The following is a 19,646-nucleotide window of genomic DNA, read 5'->3' on the forward strand; positions in this document are numbered from 1 at the left end:
GAAACATCGCATTTCTTACTCTGTCTTACACGTGTGAACAGGAGGCTCCCTACTTCTCTACTTCAAAATTACGTTCGATTTTACTGTTTTTAGATCTGAAGTGACTTTTCTTTGCAATCGTCCAGGATGTACCACATAAATATAAAAAGATAGACGTTATGAACTAGGTTAGAAGACATGGAGGATAGGATAAAGAGCTGCAACGTTGTGTAATGGGAATTAAAGAATTACAGAATAGAGAAGGTGGAAAAGGGGGATATTTAAAGAGATAATGGCTAAGAAATTCCCAGCATTCGAGATGTCACTTTCTAGTTTAAAAGATGGTGTTAATTACTTAAAATGCAATATATTCTTCAGTGACAAAAATTTTGCAGATTTATTTGCACTTTTATAATATATATAATATATATAATATATAGGAAGAGTCTTTTATGTGCTAAATAAAAGACTAATAGAGTAGAAATAACCTTTTGTAAAAGCTGATAAAATTAATCAGGGTCAATCCCCCAAGAACAGACAACTTCAGAGACATTTGTAGAGAGTTTAATCAGCAAGTTTAAAAATCAACATATGACCACATTTTACATTATAATGCTCAAGTCTCTCAAGGTTTTTCACAAACAATAGGCACAGAACTTAAATGTAAAAGTACATTTCACCTTGACTAAATTGTACAGTAAATTTTGAGTCACTAAATGGTCACTTCCTATCAACAATAAGTACTGGAAAAAAGTCAGAATTTCCTCTAGAAATCAACACAGAATAAGTAATTTCCCCCATCTCTGCTCTGTCCCTGTCCCCTGTATGTGCATCACATCAGACACTCCATTGTTAGTAATAAAACTAGACTTTCTGGGGTTTTCATAAATAAAACAATAGTATGAGATCTTTGTATTCATATAATTATTTCCTCATGTGTTTTAATTCTCGAAAGCATGTTGGGAAACAAAACTGTTAAGAGTTGTTTTTATAATTATTCACGATTCTGTAGTCCTTAATATTTTCAAAGTGCTGTAAAATGTTATGTCATTATTTGGCATCATAACATTTTATATGTTAGTGACATTTACTCTTCACTTGTAGATGAGAAAGATCAATTAGAAGACTCGTGGCAATTTCCCTAAAGGGACACAGCCAGGGTGTGTGACTTCAGGAAAATCAGGATTGCAACCTTAGCCTCCAGGGCAGGATTTCTCAAGCAACACTATTATACCTGGGGCAGGGTCATTTTATTGTTGTGGAGGAGAGGGGCCGCCTTGAAAGGACGTTTAGCAGCATCCATGAATTCTACCTCTTCACCAGCTATGAACCAAATGTATCCAAATATTGCCAAATGTCCCCTGCGGTACAAAAAATTGCCCCATTGAGAACCATTGGTCTAGAGAGAAAATGATTGCATAAACAACTAAGTAGATTAGTATAATTTATATATTTTTATGTCCTACATAAAAGATGTTCATTTCTCTTAAGAGTGAAGGTGACTAATCTACAGCCTTCTTTAAAGTAAAATTTACATTCTCTGTGTTAGATTAATCCTGTTGACCACTAAATGTATTTTAATGCTTCTATGGCGCATGCTTTTTAGAGAAGAAACAATCTCCACATTATTACAATGTAAATTACTAACAGCTCATCCTTTTCTTAAAAATAGTAAATTGGCCCTGGCCGGTTGGCTCAGCCGTAGAGTGTCGGCCTGGCGTGCGGGGGACCCGGGTTCGATTCCCGGCCAGGGCACATGGGAGAAGTGCCCATTTGCTTCTCTACCCCCACCTTCTCCTTCCTCTCTGTCTCTCTCTTCCCCTCCCGCAGCCAAGGCTCCATTGGAGCAACGATGGCCCGGGCGCTGGGGATGGCTCCTTGGCCTCTGCCCCAGGCGCTAGAGTGGCTCTGGTCACGGCAGAGCGACGCCCCGGAGGGGCAGAGCATCGCCCCCTGGTGGGCAGAGCGTAGCCCCTGTTGGGCGTGCCGGGTGGATCCCAGTCGGGCGCATGTGGGAGTCTGTCTGACTGTCTCTCCCCGTTTCCAGCTTCAGAAAAATACAAAAAAAAAAAAAGAAAAAAAAAAGTAAATTAGTTTTGCCTTGAATTTTGATTTTTCAATCATATTAAAATTCAAAGTAATGCTATTTGAGTTAATAAAGTGCTATCTGATCTTCCATTCTCACATTGTTTCTGTGAGGTAGGTATTGAGTGTTAAGTTCCATCAGTAGAGGAGACTGAGGATAAATTCAAGGTGATACAAACTTGTCAGTGACAAAATAAAAATAGACAATTTCTGCAGGCTTTTCCCTCCCATTAGGTTGTTGTGATGAAAATTAAGAACATTAGATTATTTCATTTCTATTATAATGTAGTAACTTTTATCTCTTTGTGTCCAAAGATTTTGATCAGATAAATAATTTTTAATAATTAATAATAACAGGCCCTGCCTGGGTGGTTCAATGGATAGTGTCGTCCTGGTGCACCAAGGTCACAGTTCGATCCCCGGTCAGGGCACATAGGAGAGGCAATCAATGAGTGCACAACTAAATGAAACAACTAAGTGGAACAGCAAGTTGATGCCTCTCTTTCTCTCTCTCTATTCGTTTCTCTCCCTCTTTCTCTCAAAATCAGTGAAAAAATTTTTGATTAAATTAAATTTTAAAAATCATTAATAATAACATAACTTTGATTTATTAAGAATTATATCTGGCACTCATGTATTTATAAAAGCAAAAGATCAACAGTTCCTAATAGCACCAAGATATACTTTGGTAAAAGACAGTGGACAAGAATGGAAGAACCTTCTCTCATTAAGAATACACTGCAAAATCCCTTGGCAGTCAGATAAGAGAAAGAATTATCTAAATAATCTGATTTTGATTTGAAAAATTGAAGAATTTGACACACATGTGCACTTAGAATTCTTAAATAAATAACAGTAGTTCAAATCATACATAAAACAAAAGTATGTCTTTAACTCATTAAAACTTATAGATTTACAAAATCCAGTGTATGTTTACAAATATATTGATTGAAATAACATATATATACATATGAAATACAGGAAAACATTATTAATTTAAATGTATATAAATCTCTCTGTTTTGGATGAATGCTGCTTCCTATTTTTTACTTCTTTACATTTTCAATTGGCCTCTATAAATGTGCAGAGTATACTTACCTAAATATCAGGAAATAAGCAAAAAATTATTTAATTATAAAAAATGTTGGTCCTGGCTGAGTGGATCAGTGGATAAAACATTGTCCTGGCACACCAGATGTTGTGGGGTCAACCCCCAGTCAGGGCACTTAGGGGAAGCAATCAATGAGTACACAACTAAATGGAACAACTAAGTGAAACAATAATTTGGAGCTTCTCTCTCTCTCTCCTTCTCTCTCTCTCTCTCTCTCTCTCTCTCTCTCTTCCTTTCTCAAATCAAAGGTAAAAAAATTTTAATATTTTAATGTACTTACTTAAATATTTCTTAAATTATTGCAAAGCCAAAAGAACCTGTCTAAACAACATCAAATGTGGATGCTATAAAGAAAAAATAGTCATTGATGAAAGCCCTTCCAGACTCTTAGCTAGAAATGTAGCAACATAAACAAACTGTACTTTGAGACTACTATGTGAAATGTTAAAACATGAGAAAAGCATATATTTAGTAATTCCAGAACATTGAGGAAAAATAGTAGTGTTTGCCTGTGTGATTTAGCTCTTTAACTGGGTGAATATACTAGAATTCAAGATTTCTAACCATATACATCATTAAATTTGACTGATTACAAAGTAGTTGACATTCAAAAGTTCAACTTGATAGCGTTCCATATAATCATCTAACTCCACAGAGCTTAAACATTTTTAATCATGTAAATGTCCTTGAATCACCTAATCCATGAGTACCTATGTTGAAGGCACTTTAGTCAATATCAGGCTCATGGGTGTTTATAATTTATAGGCTGGGACTTAGTGAACCAGGATGTGGGTTAGCATGATTTACACAGGGTGTCTCAAGACAATAGAGTAAACAGGAAATTAGGAAGGCAAACACAAGCAAAGTGTGCAAGAAAACCAAAGTGGATGGGTAAGAAACTAGCAATGCCAGTAAGAACTAGAGTCTAAGAAAGGCAACGCAAGCAGCCAGTGGCCGGGAACTCTAGCTAACAAGCAAAAAAGGCATAAGAATAGAAGCATAGCACCAAGAAGACCTTGATCATTGGACCCATGTTCTATCCCAAACAGTATGTTTCTTATCACCACCTTCCTGAGCCAGAATTGGTTCCAAGGCTTCTATGTGTTCTGGGCTGACAAGGGTCAATGAGAAGCAAAGATACACACAACACTGACCTGTCATCTCATTGCTCCCTAAGAGTAGAGTGTATAGTAGGAGGGAGAAAAGCTCTTTTCAACATTATTATTTTGGCAAACCTCCAAAACATATGCTAGCACCGAAAGCGTGGAAAATATTTTGAATAAGGCCTGAATTTTAAATTTTGCTTTTGACCATCAAGTAGGTGTGTCTATGTTCGTATTAGCATTTTGACACATAGGGAGTCATAACTTTTATAACTTCCACAACTGTAGGTTCATGGAAATAAAGTGTGAGAGAGAAATGCCAATGCTGAAACTCTGAACTCCAGAGCACCATCAGTGAATGAGTGTAGTAGTGCAGGAAGTTTGGATTTGGTTTCAACAAAATCTTATCTCCCAAAAGTGTCCCCCAAAACGCTCATGATAGCAAAAATATACTGCTCGCAAAAATTAGGGGATATTTCAAAATGAATATGAAGCATAAAAAAAGAAGCATTTGATTTTTTTTATTAAATAAGAACATCAGAAAAATGACAAATAAGAGAAAGTTGTTTGATTATGCAAACGAGATGCAAAACCAAATTTTATTTCATCGGTGAAAATGTATTATACAAAAGGCTGAAAGTACTGGTGTATCTGCACGTTTCCTGATCCCCTAATTTTTGTGAGCAGTGTATATGTGTGTGTGTGTGTGTATAAACCTGATCAAATTATTTTAGAAAACATATAAAACCAGGACACTCTAAGATCATCTAGTATCACAGCTGCTTCACAGATGAGTCCCATTGATCTTGTCCCTTTGATCTGTGAAGTCCAATTCAATGTGATTGAAAGCAGGATTATCAGTTCCACCATCTTCTACTGGATGAGATTTATAGCTTAAAACTTCATTCTCCTAAAAGAAAATGTTAACATGGTGAATAGAAAAAAGAAACTCTTCATTCATTCAATTCTAAACAATTAGAAAGAATGTTACTACTGCTTTTCTTTCTCTAACTCAGCTTTGTAGTTTACTGAGAGAGACCTATAAAAACATCATGAAACAGGGCAAACACTTTCCTTGTCCATCAAAGTTCGAAGGAGTATGAAGACTAAATAGTAGTCTATCCAGGTGATAAAAATCAGTCTTACTAATTTGAGAAAAGAAAAAAAAAACAAGAAAGCTAACTTACTTTCTTGAAAATGTCAAAATTGGATAAAAAGTCCTCTTTAGTCAGTAGAAATTTGTGGTCTATGTTTTGTCTTCTTCCTCCTGAAAAACATATACATTATTAACATTGTTAAAAGGATAACTATAACTACCCAGTGATGGTACATCATACGGGTATTTAACTTGTGCACATTCAACTCTACACACTCATGAATCACAAAGAGATAAAAAAATCTTTTAAAAGGTACTGGAGACTCAGTCTACCATTTCCTCTGCCTCAGTCAGTTTCAGATTCTGCAAGGTTCTCACTGTGATCAGTATGAGTCCAGTGTTTAACCCTTTGAGTAGTGAGTTCTTTTCATGCTCACTGACCCTGGGGAGTGAGTTGTTTGTTTTTTTTCAAAAAATGAAATTAGTTCCAGTTCCAGTTTTATTAACTTAAAATCGTGTTTGTTTGATAACCAATTTATGGAAACAAGAAGAACATACATTTGCCTTTTCTTAATGTTGCCTTACATATTTTTAAAATAAATCAATCATACTCTGGATGGTCAGGAGGCATGAGGACATTCATGAATGTTCGTACTACTCAAAGGGTTAGAGAAAAATGCAAAGCCAGTCTACCTCATCTGGTACTCAACTAGAGAATGAGTCATCCCACCCAATACTGGGAGGAAAACTGGTTTAAAAGCATCCTTTATGGGCCCTGGCCAGTTGGCCAGTTGGCTCAGTGGTAGAGCGTCAGCTCGGCATGTGGAAGTCCCGGGTTTAATTCCGGGCTGGGGCACAGAGGAGAAGCGCCCATCTGCTTCTCCACCCTTCCCCCTCTCTTTTCTCTCTGTCTCTCTCTTCCCCTCCCACAGCCAAGGCTCCATTGAAGCAAGGTTGGCCCCGGGAACTAAGGATGGCTCCATGGCCTCTGCCTCAGGCGCTAGAATGGCTCCGGTCACAATGAAGCAACGCCCCAGATGGGCAGAGCAACACCCCCTAGTGGGCATGCTGGGTGGATCCTGGTTGAGCGCATGTGGGAGTCTATCTGTCTGCCTCCCTGCTTCTCACTTCGGAAAAATACAAAAAAAAAAAGGGGGGGGGAGTAGAAGCATTTTTCATGATCTTCTGATCAAATACCAAACCATCTATCTGCCTCTGCTTCAGATGGTGAAGTTGCTTTTCCAAGTTCAGTGACTATGAATGTAGATATGTATAAAAAAATGCAGGAAGCCCTGGCCGGTTGGCTCAGCGGTAGAGCGTCGGCCTAGCGTGCGGAGGACCCGGGTTCGATTCCCGGCCAGGGCACATAGGAGAAGCGCCCATTTGCTTCTCCACCCCTCTGCCGCGCCTTCCTCTCTGTCTCTCTCTTCCCCTCCTGCAGCCAAGGCTCCATTGGAGCAAAGATGGCCCGGGCGCTGGGGATGGCTCTGTGGCCTCTGCCCCAGGCGCTAGAGTGGCTCTGGTCGCAACATGGCGACACCCAGGAGGGTCGCAACATGGCGACGCCCAGGATGGGCAGAGCATCGCCCCCTGGTGGGCAGAGCGTCGCCCCTGGTGGGCGTGCTGGGTGGATCCCGGTCGGGCGCATGCGGGAGTCTGTCTGACTGTCTCTCCCTGTTTCCAGCTTCAGAAAAATGAAAAAAAAAAAAAAAAAAAAATGCAGGAAATTATGAAGTGTTGAATTAATTATTTAAATAAAAACTAACATGATAATTAGTATTTGATCCAAATTCTCTTCCCTAAGGTTTTGCTTTGGTTTGTTATTTTATTTGTGGATCAAAGAGGATGTTTTTAAAACTATGTATCTCAAAGAGTGGTTCTCAAACTACTCTACCAAAATCACCCAAGCAGAATACTTAAAATGCAGATTCTAGATTCCAACCTGGACTGACCCAATTAGAACCTTTGGGATGGGGATATTGAATGCTGACTTTTACCAGAATCCCAAAGCAATCATTATGTCCTGGACTGTTTGAGAAGCACTATTTAGTAAAAATACTATTTTAATTTTGGGAACTTCCCTGGCCAGTTGGCTCAGTGGTGGAGGGTCGGCCCAGCATGTGGATGTCCTGAGTTCGATTCCCAGTCGGGGCACACAAGAGAGGCATCCATCTGTTTCTCTACCCCTCCTCATCTTGCTTCTTTCTCTCTCTCTCTCTCTCTCTCTCTTTTCTCCTCCTGTAGTCATGGCTCAATTGGAACGAGCTGGCCCTTGGCACTGAAGATGGCTCCACGGCCTCCAACTCAGTGGCTCCGTTTATAACGGAGCAATGCCCCATATGGGCAGAGCATGGCCCCCTAGTGAGGGTGCTGGATGGATCCCGGTTGGAGGAGGAGGAGGAGGAGGAGGAAGAAGGAAGGGAGGGAGGGAGGGAGGGAGGGAGGGAGAGAGGAAGGAAGGAAGGAAGGGAGGGAGGGAGGGAGGGAGGAAGGAAGGAAGGAAGGAAGGAAGGAAGGAAGGAAGGAAGGAAGGAAGGAAGGAAGGAAGGAAGGAAGGAACTTTTGCCATCTCCAGATGAGGTCAACTTTAAATTGATTCGCTCAACATTGTTACATGCCTAACATGTGCTAGAGACTCTGTTATATGCTGGAGAGGCGGAGACTAGAACCATCATCACACTCACAGCTCACAGTCTACTTAGGGAATTGTGTGCCCCACTTTCTGGTGCAGAAACACACTCACAGTGTACATGCTTAGTGTTAGCTGAGACACCCACCAAGCCTGGCTGGCCTGGATTTGGACAGGTTCCTAGTATCCTACAGTAGATTTAAAAATATACTTCCCAAGGAGCATCAGAATTTTAGGTTTCTAGATTTTTTCCCAAGGAGTTGTGGTGGAGTGGGAGTAAGATACTTATGAAATTCATGAAGTGGATGTGGGGTTTTTTTATCACTGGATGCCTGTTTACCGGGAGAGAACATTACTTTTTAAAATATATAGTTGCATATGGGTTATGAGAAGCAAAGCACTTAAGGAAAGAAAAAGAGTAATATCCCATCCTTAAAGAAAAAAAAATGGGTTAAATAAGAACCAAAATATAGCTAGACTGTTGGCTAGCTACAGTCCAGATGTGAACAACTAGGTTATTGGTGAGTTTAAAATCTGCCTTAAAATATTGGGTGGGGCAAAAGTAGATTTATAGATGTGATTACTCTCAACAGAGTTTATTCTTTTATTATTATCTATTAATAATTGTCTATTTTCCTTATGAATAACTGTAAACCTACTTTTGCACCACCCTTTATATAAAAACAGACAAGAGAAAAAACCGACTGTGCTGGTAATTTCATTTATGAGAGAAAGCACAGCTCTTTTTGAAAATAAAAAGAATAAATTAAAATGGTTTAAGAGGTACAAATAGCTACTACCTTTATTATAAATGCATAATAATTATGCATTGTAATACATAATTACTAATTATGAACATAATAATTATTATACAAGTGTCAGATGTTTGAAAGACAGTGCTATTCAAGTTGCAAAAAATAATAATAGTAAGATTCCTTAAAGTGTTATAGTGCTGGTAGCTTAGTAGCACAAAGCAAAGAAAGATATCACACATATTTGAACAAACTGTAGGATTTCTAACTAGTTATTACACATTTGCTAAAGAGGACAGTGGAACTGCCTTCCCCTGGTCTGGTTGCCTGGACGTGTATGTATGTATGAGGGAACATAGAAAATTAGAGAACCCCGTACTTTTCACCAAGTCCACACTACTAGCCGGGTCCGAGCCACTGTGGCCGCTCACCTGGATGACCGCAGGGGCCTCCCACCTGCCCTCCTTCCCTTACAGACCATTCTCAAGGCTGGATCAGAGTGCTCCTTTGAGAACTGGTGGAAAAGTAATTGAAAAAATATATCCCATGCAGTAGACCTAATAGGCACAGAGATGGAAAATAGGAGAGAAAAGATAAGAACATTTTAAGAACTATCCAAGACTCAAACATTTGGCTATTGAGAGTTTCCAGAAAGAGGAAAACAGAAAATAGCAGGAAATTACAAAAGAAATAATCTTGGAAAATGCCCTAGAACTGAAGGATATGGGTCTTCAGATCGAAAGGACACTACTGAAGGCCTAGGGCCAGGCAGTCATTGTGAAGTGGGTCACATGCAAAGGGTCAGCAGGTAGCGTGACACTGGCATTCTCAACAAAAACATAATAAACAAAGAAAATTAAGATGTCCTCTCAGAAACAAAGTTATTTTCAACTGAGAGCAAAGAGGGGATAAATGGTGATGGAAGGAAACTTGACCTGGGGTGGTGAACACACAAAACAGTATACAGGTGATGTATTACAAAATTGTACACCTGAAACCCACATAACTTTATTAACCAATATCACCCCAATAAATTCAATAAAAAATTTTTAAGTATTAGGGAGAATTAAAGATCTTTTTTTTTTCAAGCAGGCATTATTTCCATAATCTCTTTTCCAAGCACAACATTCAATTAATCAGTCAACAAGAATTAGGAGGGATGGGCTGCAGATGGCAGGGTCTCTAATACAGGAGAGGACCAAGGAAATTCATGCAGTGAGGACAAATGGGAGCCCCAGGATAACAGTTCCACCGCAACCTAAGAGAGCAGTACATACCATGTGTATTATCCATTTGATGTTTTTAAAATTACTTTTTTTTTTTTTTTTTTTTTTCCCATTTTTCTGAAGCTGGAAACAGGGAGAGACAGTCAGACAGACTCCCGCATGCGCCTGACCGAGATCCACCCGGCACGCCCACCATGGGGCCATGCTCTGCCCACCAGGGGGCGATGCTCTGCCCATCCTGGGCATCGCCATGTTGCAACCAGAGCCACTCTAGCGCCTGAGGCAGAGGCCACAGAGCCATCCCCAGCGCCCGGGCCATCTTTGCTCCAATGGAGCCTTGGCTGCGGGAGGGGAAGAGAGAGACAGAGAGGAAAGCGAGGCGGAGGGGTGGAGAAGCAAATGGGCGCTTCTCCTGTGTGCCCTGGCCGGGAATCGAACCCGGGTCCTCCGCACGCTAGGCCGACGATCTACCACTGAGCCAACCGGCCAGGGCTAAAATTACTTTTTAAAGATCATGAACGTCTGGCCTGACCAGGTGGTGGTGCAGTGAATAGAGCATAGGACTGGGATATGGAGGGCCCAGGTTCAAAACGTCAAGGTCGCCAGCTTGAGCACAGGCTCATTGGGTTTGAGCAAAAAGCTCACCAGCTTGAGCCCAAGGTCGCTCACTGGCTTGAGCAAGGGGTCACTCAATCTGAGATAGCCCCTCAGTCAAGGCACATATGAGAAAGCAATCAATGAACAACTAAGGAGCCGCAAGAAGAATTGATGCTTCTCATCTCTCTCCCTTTCTGTCTGTCTGTCCCTCTCTCTGTCTCTATCTCTGTCACAAAATAAAAATTAAAAAAGAACATGAACATCTGAAAATAGCCTTGACACACTATTTAGAGATGAAGATTATAATCATTATCCCTTACCCGTGTGTACTTCTTTACAGTTTACAAAGGTCAGTATGGGACAACACAGGCTTGTTGTACCAATATGTGTAAAATCCCTAGCATTGTAGTAGCTATATACCATTGCTTTCAAGCATTTTACTTTTGTCTGAAAGCAGCCTGTGAGATAAGAAGGTCAATCTCATTTCACTCAACAGATAGTGGAGGCTCCAAGTTGCTAGATAGACTTCTCCCAAGTTCATGCAGCTAAGTAAATGGCATAACAAAGATTCAAATGGAGATGAGTCTTTGGCTTTCAAATTTCCCCTGAGTAAAATAAAACAAACACTTGAACGAGCTGTTAATAGGACTATAATGAAATAACATAAATAAGTATAAAACTAGTATAGTAAAAATTGATGTAGAGGTAAATAAATACAACAGTACTAATGCTTAGTTACCTGTTAGTAAGCTGATAAGTATTCCCACAAGTATTGTCACCAAAGTTCCAATGGTACTGAAGTGTAGATATGATAAAGAATACCAGTTGTCCATCAGTGGCGTCCTAAGAGAGAGTAGGGCATAACTGTAAGCATTCATGTGATGCTACTAGAAACTAAGAGGGTCAACAATCCTCAGGGCAAAGTCAAAATATATATAATATTTAGCAATGATTTTAATGTCATAATCTTCTGTCCCAATATTATCTTATTGGATCTGGAATTGAAAGTATGACTTAACCCCAACCCTATGCTGTAATACTAGAAGTCCACATGTATTCTTTCCACTGTGATTGATGTCTCAGGCACTGTTCTTGTCATTTGAAAGTCTATCATTAAAAAGGTAGATAAGGTTGGAGAGATAAATACAATAAGCAAGTAAACTAATAAAAAGCATAATAATTTCCACGGATGGAAAGTGCTGTCCAGAAAAGAAAACATGATAATGTTACATTAACAGGGTGAAAGAAGGAACTACATCCTAATGTGTGGTTCAAGAAAGCCTTTGTAAAGAAGTGAAATTTGAACTGAGATCCGAATGACAAAAAAGTTGTTGAAGAAGGCATCCTAGAGGGAGGTCGACACCAGCAGACTGAAGCGCACTCTGAGCAAGCATTAGACTCTTGAAAAATAAAAACTGAATCTGGGTAGCTGAAACCCAGCAGCTAGGCAACCAAAAGGTGTCTTATTTCATCTTCAGTGAAATTGACCTATGTATGATTTCCTGAGATGCCATGTGGCTTCAGGCCTTCCTGCCTTTGCGTGCATTGTTTCTCCATTCTGCAATGTACACTCCTTCCTTTTGTCCCTTCTGCCCAACCTTGTTCACCTAATCAACTCCTGTTCATGTAATATTCTTCTTAAAAGGGTTCCTTTATTCCATCCAGTAATAGTCAGGCTCTTCCTCCTCCTGGCTCCCATGACAGCCTGGGAATACTATTTATCTCAGCGTATTGTTTAATAGTTTATTTTCTTGTCCAACTTTCCTTCTGGTCATTTTCTGTGACAAAAATGACTTTCCAGACCTTCTACCTCTTGCCATCCTCTGCATTCTCCAAGTAGTACTACGTCCCTGAGGTCTTTGTGCTAATCTACACTCCAAATTTGTTTATATTCATTTTTTAACAATTATTAAGTATTTATTATTTACCAGGCACTAGTTATTATGATTACTGAGTTGTTTTGTATATATTAACACACTCTCTCCAGCTAAATTATAATTTTATGTAAGGCAGGAACCACAGTGAATGGGAAGGGAAGACTTTCTATAGATACCGCATCAACAACAAGTCCAGGGCTGAGTCAGGCTCTTCCTCCTCCTTATTTTATGCTCAAAACTTTTTGTTTATTAGCTTATTGTTTTTTCTAAATAAGCTAACATACAAAAGTGATTATTATGGTTCCAGACACACAGTAAACCTCAGCTCATTTATTTATTTCAGGAATGCAAATAACCATCCTTTTCTTAGACTCTAAAATTAGGAGAGATATTTACATAGCCAGAACAAATAATAAGCACAATTGTGAAGTAAGAAGTACACCCTAGCCTGACCAGTGGTGGCGCAGTGGATAAAGCATCAACCTGGAACACTGAGGTCGCTGGTTTGAAACCCTGGGCTTGCCCAGTCAAGGCACATATGGGAGTTGAGGCTTCCTGCTCCTCCTCCTACCCTTCTCTCTCTCTCTCTTTTCCTCTCTCTCCCTTCCTCTCTCTGCTCAACTCTCTAAAATGAATAAAAAGAAGAAAAGAAGTACACACTGTCCTCCCAGTTACCCTTCCATTAATCTTTTATCCCCAGCTGATTCTATCTAATGACATCCCAACACATCCCTCATTAGTGCTTTCATGCTTGTCTAGACTGCCTTCTGCATTTCCTTACCCCTCTCCCCACAGCAACCCACCAAGCCAAATCTCTCTAAATATACCCCGGGCTCTGGGACTACCATTAGTCTCTACCCATTTAGAGTTCCAGCCTTGAACTCCCACTGACAAACATTATCAGAGCTGAATTTCTCCCAGCACATCATGAACCACTAATAATGGTCACGCTACTCTTCTCAAGAGTGCTCCATTTTAAATAATAATAATAATAATAATAATAATAATAAAAGAGTGCTCCATTTTGAGAGAGGGATATCATGTCTTGACTCAAAGGGAATTGTTCAATAATGGTTTCATTCGAGGCAAGTAGGAACCATGTCAATACTTTAAGGGCCATGGCTTCATATTTACAGTCTTTGGACATATCCAGGGAATTTATGTTTCAGGCTGGACATTAACATAATTGACCCAACCACCTGTGCAGTCAGAAATTTGTGTGTAACTTAAGATTGACCCAAAATTTAACTGCTAATAGCCTACAGTTGACCTAAAGCCTTTACAATTACATTAATAGTAAATGAACAAATATTTTGTATGTTATATGTATTATATACTATATTCTTAGAATAAAGTAAACTAAAGAAAATAATACTAAGAAAATCATAAAGAAGAGAAAATACATTTACAATACGGTATGTATTCATTGGGAAAAAATCTGTGTATAAGTGAACTCGCACAGGTCAAACTTGTGTTGTTCAAGGGTCAACTGTATACACTAAAGAAAGCCTTCCTCCCATATCTGCTATCCAATAAAACACTTATCTACCAACAAGTCTACATCATTTCATTAAACCAGACAACATCAGTATTTGGAATCTTTAAAACTGAGCAAATGGAAACTTCTATCATATTTAGATAATTGTAGCTTTTAGTTAGTAAAGGCTATATACTTCAAAGACTGTATAAACAATGTTTTTTATTTGTTTTTATAATTGAGCTTTTCATTTTAAAAGTAGTTCAACTGACAAATAGTTTTTTTCATTCAACAAGACCTGGTATTTCATAGCACTTACCCATAATAGAATTTTTGTCATTGCTACTATTCAAGTCTTCTCCAAAGCTGTAGGTGAGGCAAAAATTTCCATAGAAACTTAGAAAATATAACTTTTTTTTGCTCTTTCTGAACAAAATATTATAGCTAGGAAGCCATATGGACTCTTCTCATTTCAGAATTATGTGTAAATCACAGAATTGCAGGTAAGACAAAAAGCAACTAGGGTTCTCAACCTGTTACACACATTTTTTTAAATTATGACATTTTAAAGCTAAACTCAGTACCTTCCGACGTTGCTCATTTGAAAGGTACTAGTAGAAAGTGGTATTCCTGTTGTCATCCCATCTGTCCCATTATATGTGCTATTGCAGCCATAGGTTTCAAGGCTTAGTGGCAGTGTTCTCTCAGGAAGTGGAGGATAAAGTTGAGCTCCAATTCCCACCCAGAAAGAAACAGCAAATCCAACCATCAGACCAATAAGGGCTCCCTGCAAAACAAGAGTATTTTTAAAATGAAAACAACATAGTTTGCTTTGAGATGGAAATTCACATTAGAAGGTTAAGCTCAACATGGTCTAAATCAAATTTACCAGCTTCCTTCTAAAACTGTTCCACCTCACAAGATCCCTACCTCTGGTCAAGGGCAGGACGGGCACCGATTCCTCAGCCCCGAGGACTCTGTAACCCCATTCCCTTTCTTCACATTCCTATCTAGCCAATCACCAATTTCTGCCCATTTTTCTTTTCACATACTTCCATTCCTTCCACTCTGTTTCCAAAGCTTGCACTTTGTTCTGGCCTCCTTGTCTCTTTCTACCTGGATAACTACGAGATTTGACACCAGGCCGACTCTATTTTTACTTAATCTGTGAGCAAACAGCATGCCATATGAGCCACAGACTATAAGGAAGAAAGCGTGCACAGAATTTAATCCTATACTTAACAGCATGCACGGCTAGAACTGTGTGTGCTATAGGGTGAATAGAGGGGAAATAGCAAGCAGTTTTCACAAATGACAGCAATGGTACATACAACCAAGACAAATATTTCTAGGGATAAATAGAGATATCCTCTCTAAAGACATTTGCTTTCTCAAACTGTGGAAGACTTAGGTCCCCTGCCCCTACTCTTCACCTGTAACCCAGGCATTCTGCCCACCCATGAATGATTCCAACCCTAGTTCCAAATGATGAGGACAGAAGGAACCCTAGAGCTGGGAAGCCCTATCCTCTGTGGTGGAATCCCCCTCCCCCCATCCTTTCTTTAAGAATAATGATCAGAGAGGGCAGCCAGTACCCCAGTCTCCACATAGAGAGGACAGGAGGGAATATTTGAAGTAAGGGGGAAATCATAAGCAAAATCAGAGGGTAGAAAAAAACAAACAAATGAACAACAATGTGTTGATGAGACAATGAGAAGGTTGCTGACAAGGTCAGAGCCATAAACCTTTGAAAGAAGAATTAGGTTTCTTTATTTTTTCTTTTAATTAATTAATTAATTGTTTTTAGGTGAGAGGAAGGGAGATAGTGAGACAGACTTCCACATGCTCCCTGACTGGGATACACCTGGCAACCCCGTCTAGGGCCAGTGCTCCAGTACTGAGCTATTGTTAGTGCCTCAGGCTGATGCTCTCATACCAACTGAGCCATTCTCAGCACCCGAGGCCAATGCTCAAATCAATTGAGTCACTGACTGTGGGAGGAGAAGATGAAGTGAAGGGAGAGAAGGAGAAGGAGAGAAGCAGATGGTCACTTCTCCTGTGTTCCCTGACAGGGAGTTGAACCTGAGATGTCCACGCTATCCACTGAGCCACCAGCCAGCGCCAAAATAAAGTTTCTTTATTTTTGATGCCCTGATACTTATAATACAGTGCTGGACATATTGTAGGCATTCAATAAATATTTTTTAATAATATAAATTTGGAATGGTAGGGTAGCCAGCTGTTACTCTCAGCTGGCTTGCTTACTCTCAGCATTATACATAGCTTGATCAAGGCTATGCAAAATTAGAAAACCCATGTGAGCAGAAATTTTCAGTGCTCTCTACTCCCAGGACAGTTCTAAGCCAATAAATATTCATTGAACAAATGAATGAATAAATAAATGAATGAGAGGGGAGATAAAGAAGGAGAAAGGAAGGGAGGAAGAAAAGCAAAGAAGGGAAAGGAAGGAAGGGGGGAGAGAGAGAAGGAAGAAGTCCATTCCAAGGCAAGGGTAGATTTTTTTTTTTTTTTTTTGCTGGTGAAAAATGTGGATGTAGTTAAAAAGAAAAATAGGAAAGGTACTTTCCTATTTTAATAAAAAATACTGGTATCTTATTTCTCTAAAAAGGACATGGGATGTGTCAGACCTACTCATTTACAGCTTTTCTGGAGGCAACCCATGGTGGAAATAAATGTCAATAACCTAAAGGCAATCTTTAAAAAAATTTTTCAAGGCCCTGGCCAGTTGGCTCAGCGGTAGAGCGTCGGCCTGGCGTGCGGGGGACCCGGGTTCGATTCCCGGCCAGGGCACATAGGAGAGGCGCCCATTTGCTTCTCCACCGCCCCCCTCCTTCCTCTCTGTCTCTCTCTTCCCCTCCCGCAGCCAAGGCTCCATTGGAGCAAAGATGGCCCAGGCGCTGGGGATGGCTCCTTGGCCTCTGCCCCAGGCGCTAGAGTGGCTCTGGTCGCGGCAGAGCGACGCCCCGGAGGGGCAGAGCATCACCTCCTGGTGGGCAGAGCATCGCCCCTGGTGGGCGTGCAGGGTGGATCCCGGTCAGGCGCATGCGGGAGTCTGTCTGACTGTCTCTCCCCGTTTCTAGCTTCAGAAAAATACAAAAAAAAAAAAAAATTTCAGACACTCAACAAGCCACTATGCATTTCAGAATGCAGAGAGTCTAATCAAAGCTTTAATATTCTGGGGTAGATACAACTAGTCTCTTTCATTACAATTAATTTCTATCAAACTAGCCTTTAATATGATACTTCATTGAGAATAATTAATAATAATGACAATAAATCCCTTATTAGTATCTGCCTTACTCATTCCTAATGCATTATGAGGAAAATGGAATTCTAACTGTAAGCCATCGTTCCATGGTTATTCTACATCGGCTGAAACAACTGTGCACATGAGCAGCTTTTCCTGAATTTTATCTGATGGTAAAACTGAACCAGTGAGCTTTCAGATACATAATTTCAATTGCATGTATTCCAAACAGTATTTAGTTCCTTCGAAGCACAGGTGTATCAATGTATATCCTTGCAGAAGAGCGAGCTATTCCCTCTTTTGGATACTATTCCCAATTATGATCACCACTTTGGGGCTAGAACCGTATTGTTGGAGCTTTAAATATCAGGAGTAGAAACTTTTCCGGTCAAGGTTGTGAAGACCTTATTGCTTCTCTTCGCTGTACTGTGGATATTCATAAGTATCCTCAGCTGTATTGTCCTTAAATCTCTCATACCTGAGCCTGTCAGTTTCCTTCATTAATTCCTAATGATTAATTTTCAAGAAGGACAAAAAGACAAATGCACAAGAAATGTTGCCCTTTAGCTATATCATGAATATTTGAAATTGCACTATGTTGTCCTGACAGTTTTCATTTGGCTTCATAGATGCAGGGTCCCAGTGCATCGTATTTTACTGAGCACCCCAGCAAAGTTGACATGAGTAATTTAAGTCATTGAGACAAGTCACTAATGATGGATGTCATAGGAACCACATCTTTATAACTGAGAATAGATTGTAAAGCTGTTACTACTAGATTTTGGAAAGAAAGCTTTACACATATTCATTCTTTATACTTACGATTGAGTTGGCAAAGGGAACCAAAATGCCCAAAGAAAACAAGGCCAGAAGTGGTCCACCAACCATGCCAATTATGCTGAGGGCTGCCTATGAAAATAATAAAAAGTCAGCAATTAGAAATCTCAAACCCAGAGTAAAAATGTTGCAAAGTAATGTCATCAGGATGAGGATTTAAAGTATTCAGGCTCCTCCCAAAAAGAATAGCAGCCTTGTCACACTGGCAAAGAGATCACTAGAACTTGGAAGCTTCTGCTTCATAGTCTCAAGTATCCACATGCTCCTTCTGGTATCCTCAGTAAGGGAAGCAAAATGTAAGGAGGTGGAGACTCAGGAGGCAGTGGAGGCACCCATACGAATGCCGAGTTGAGACTGACAACACTCCTCCCAGCATCGTTCTTGCAGACCTTAACAATCAATAACATCACTCCTTTGTGCTTTGATAGTCTCAAAATCCTCCTCAAAACCAGAATTGTAGATAAATACTGCTAAGCGACCACAGATGGCCAAGAAACTCAATGCCGTCCTTGGTTCCCTAACTGTGGAACAAGAATGAAAACCATGATTTAAAAAGGGGCTGATCAAATCATGTAGAAGAGATTTAAAATCTAATTGGCTAATTGCAAACTTTGCTTTGATGTATAGATACCAAACTCATGGTAGTGAAAAATATTTACCATGTGAAGAATGGAGAAATGCAAACAGGCGAAACTTCCCAAAGAGCTGTGTTCCCAAGAATCAGATAGCTCATTTTTGAAAGTGGATAAGATTATAAAAGCATCAGAAACATATGAATTTGTTCACAGAGAAGAAGCCAACCTTACGAACTAGGGAAGGAGAGTGAAGAGTGTGACAGAGAATGTGCGTGAGGAGGATGTGGACCCAGGATATAATCCGAAGGAGTCACTTCACAACTTCTCTGAAGCCAATCTCAAAAGGTTACATACTCGAGGATTCCGTTTATATAACGTACTTGACATGGCAAAATTATAGGAATGGAAAACAAATTAGTGGTTGTCAGGGGTTAAGGAGGAACTAGAGCAAGAGAGAAGTGGGGGTGGCTATCAAAGGCAATGTGAGGGCTCCTTGTGGTGAAGGAAATGCTCCATCTCTTGACTGTATCAAAGTCAGTATCCTGGCTGTGATACTGTACACCCGTTTCGCGATGTGTCACCACTGAAGGGAAGCAGGTAAAAGCGCGTATGTGGGGTCTCTGTATTACTTCTTACAATTTCATGTAAATCTACAATTATTTCAACATAGAAAATTTAATTTAAAAAAAATTTTAAAGAATATTTAGTCATCTCTGTTCTTAGTCTTTGTGTAAATATATAAAAAGAGGAGTCCAGAAGGATGGTCATATCAAGGTTAAAAATAAAAAGCGATTATGACTCAACACTTTGAGGGTCAGCTCTTACCTGCAACAAAGGTCCCATTAGGGATGCCAGAGCAGCCATTCCAATACACAGGGCTCCAAACAGCACACCTAGATGGACGATGTAAAAGCCAGTGTAAAGTCTACACCCGGAGGATTAGAATTTCCAATAGAATAAGCCAGTGGTTCTCAAACTTTTTTGAAGTCAGAGCACATGTAAAATTCTACAAATAATTATAGGCGCACTATATA

General features: G+C 39.9%; 1 protein-coding gene across 1 annotated transcript in view; it reads right to left on the reverse strand.

Annotated features, from left to right (window-relative positions):
- Positions 1-527: 527 nt before the first annotated feature.
- SLC5A8 (solute carrier family 5 member 8) overlaps positions 528-19,646 on the reverse strand; it is a 50,117-nt gene continuing 30,998 nt past the window's right edge. The window contains exons 10-15 of the mRNA XM_066262645.1: positions 19,438-19,505; positions 18,023-18,109; positions 14,517-14,719; positions 11,318-11,421; positions 5,466-5,545; positions 528-5,188 (exon numbers count right to left, since the gene is read on the reverse strand). Of these exons, the coding sequence (XP_066118742.1) occupies positions 5,063-5,188; positions 5,466-5,545; positions 11,318-11,421; positions 14,517-14,719; positions 18,023-18,109; positions 19,438-19,505 (668 nt within the window). The 3' untranslated portion in view covers positions 528-5,062. The remainder of the gene's footprint in view (positions 5,189-5,465; positions 5,546-11,317; positions 11,422-14,516; positions 14,720-18,022; positions 18,110-19,437; positions 19,506-19,646) is intronic.

The sequence above is a fragment of the Saccopteryx bilineata genome, chromosome 1 (assembly GCF_036850765.1).
Source record: "Saccopteryx bilineata isolate mSacBil1 chromosome 1, mSacBil1_pri_phased_curated, whole genome shotgun sequence".
Classification (NCBI taxonomy): Eukaryota; Metazoa; Chordata; class Mammalia; order Chiroptera; family Emballonuridae; genus Saccopteryx; species Saccopteryx bilineata.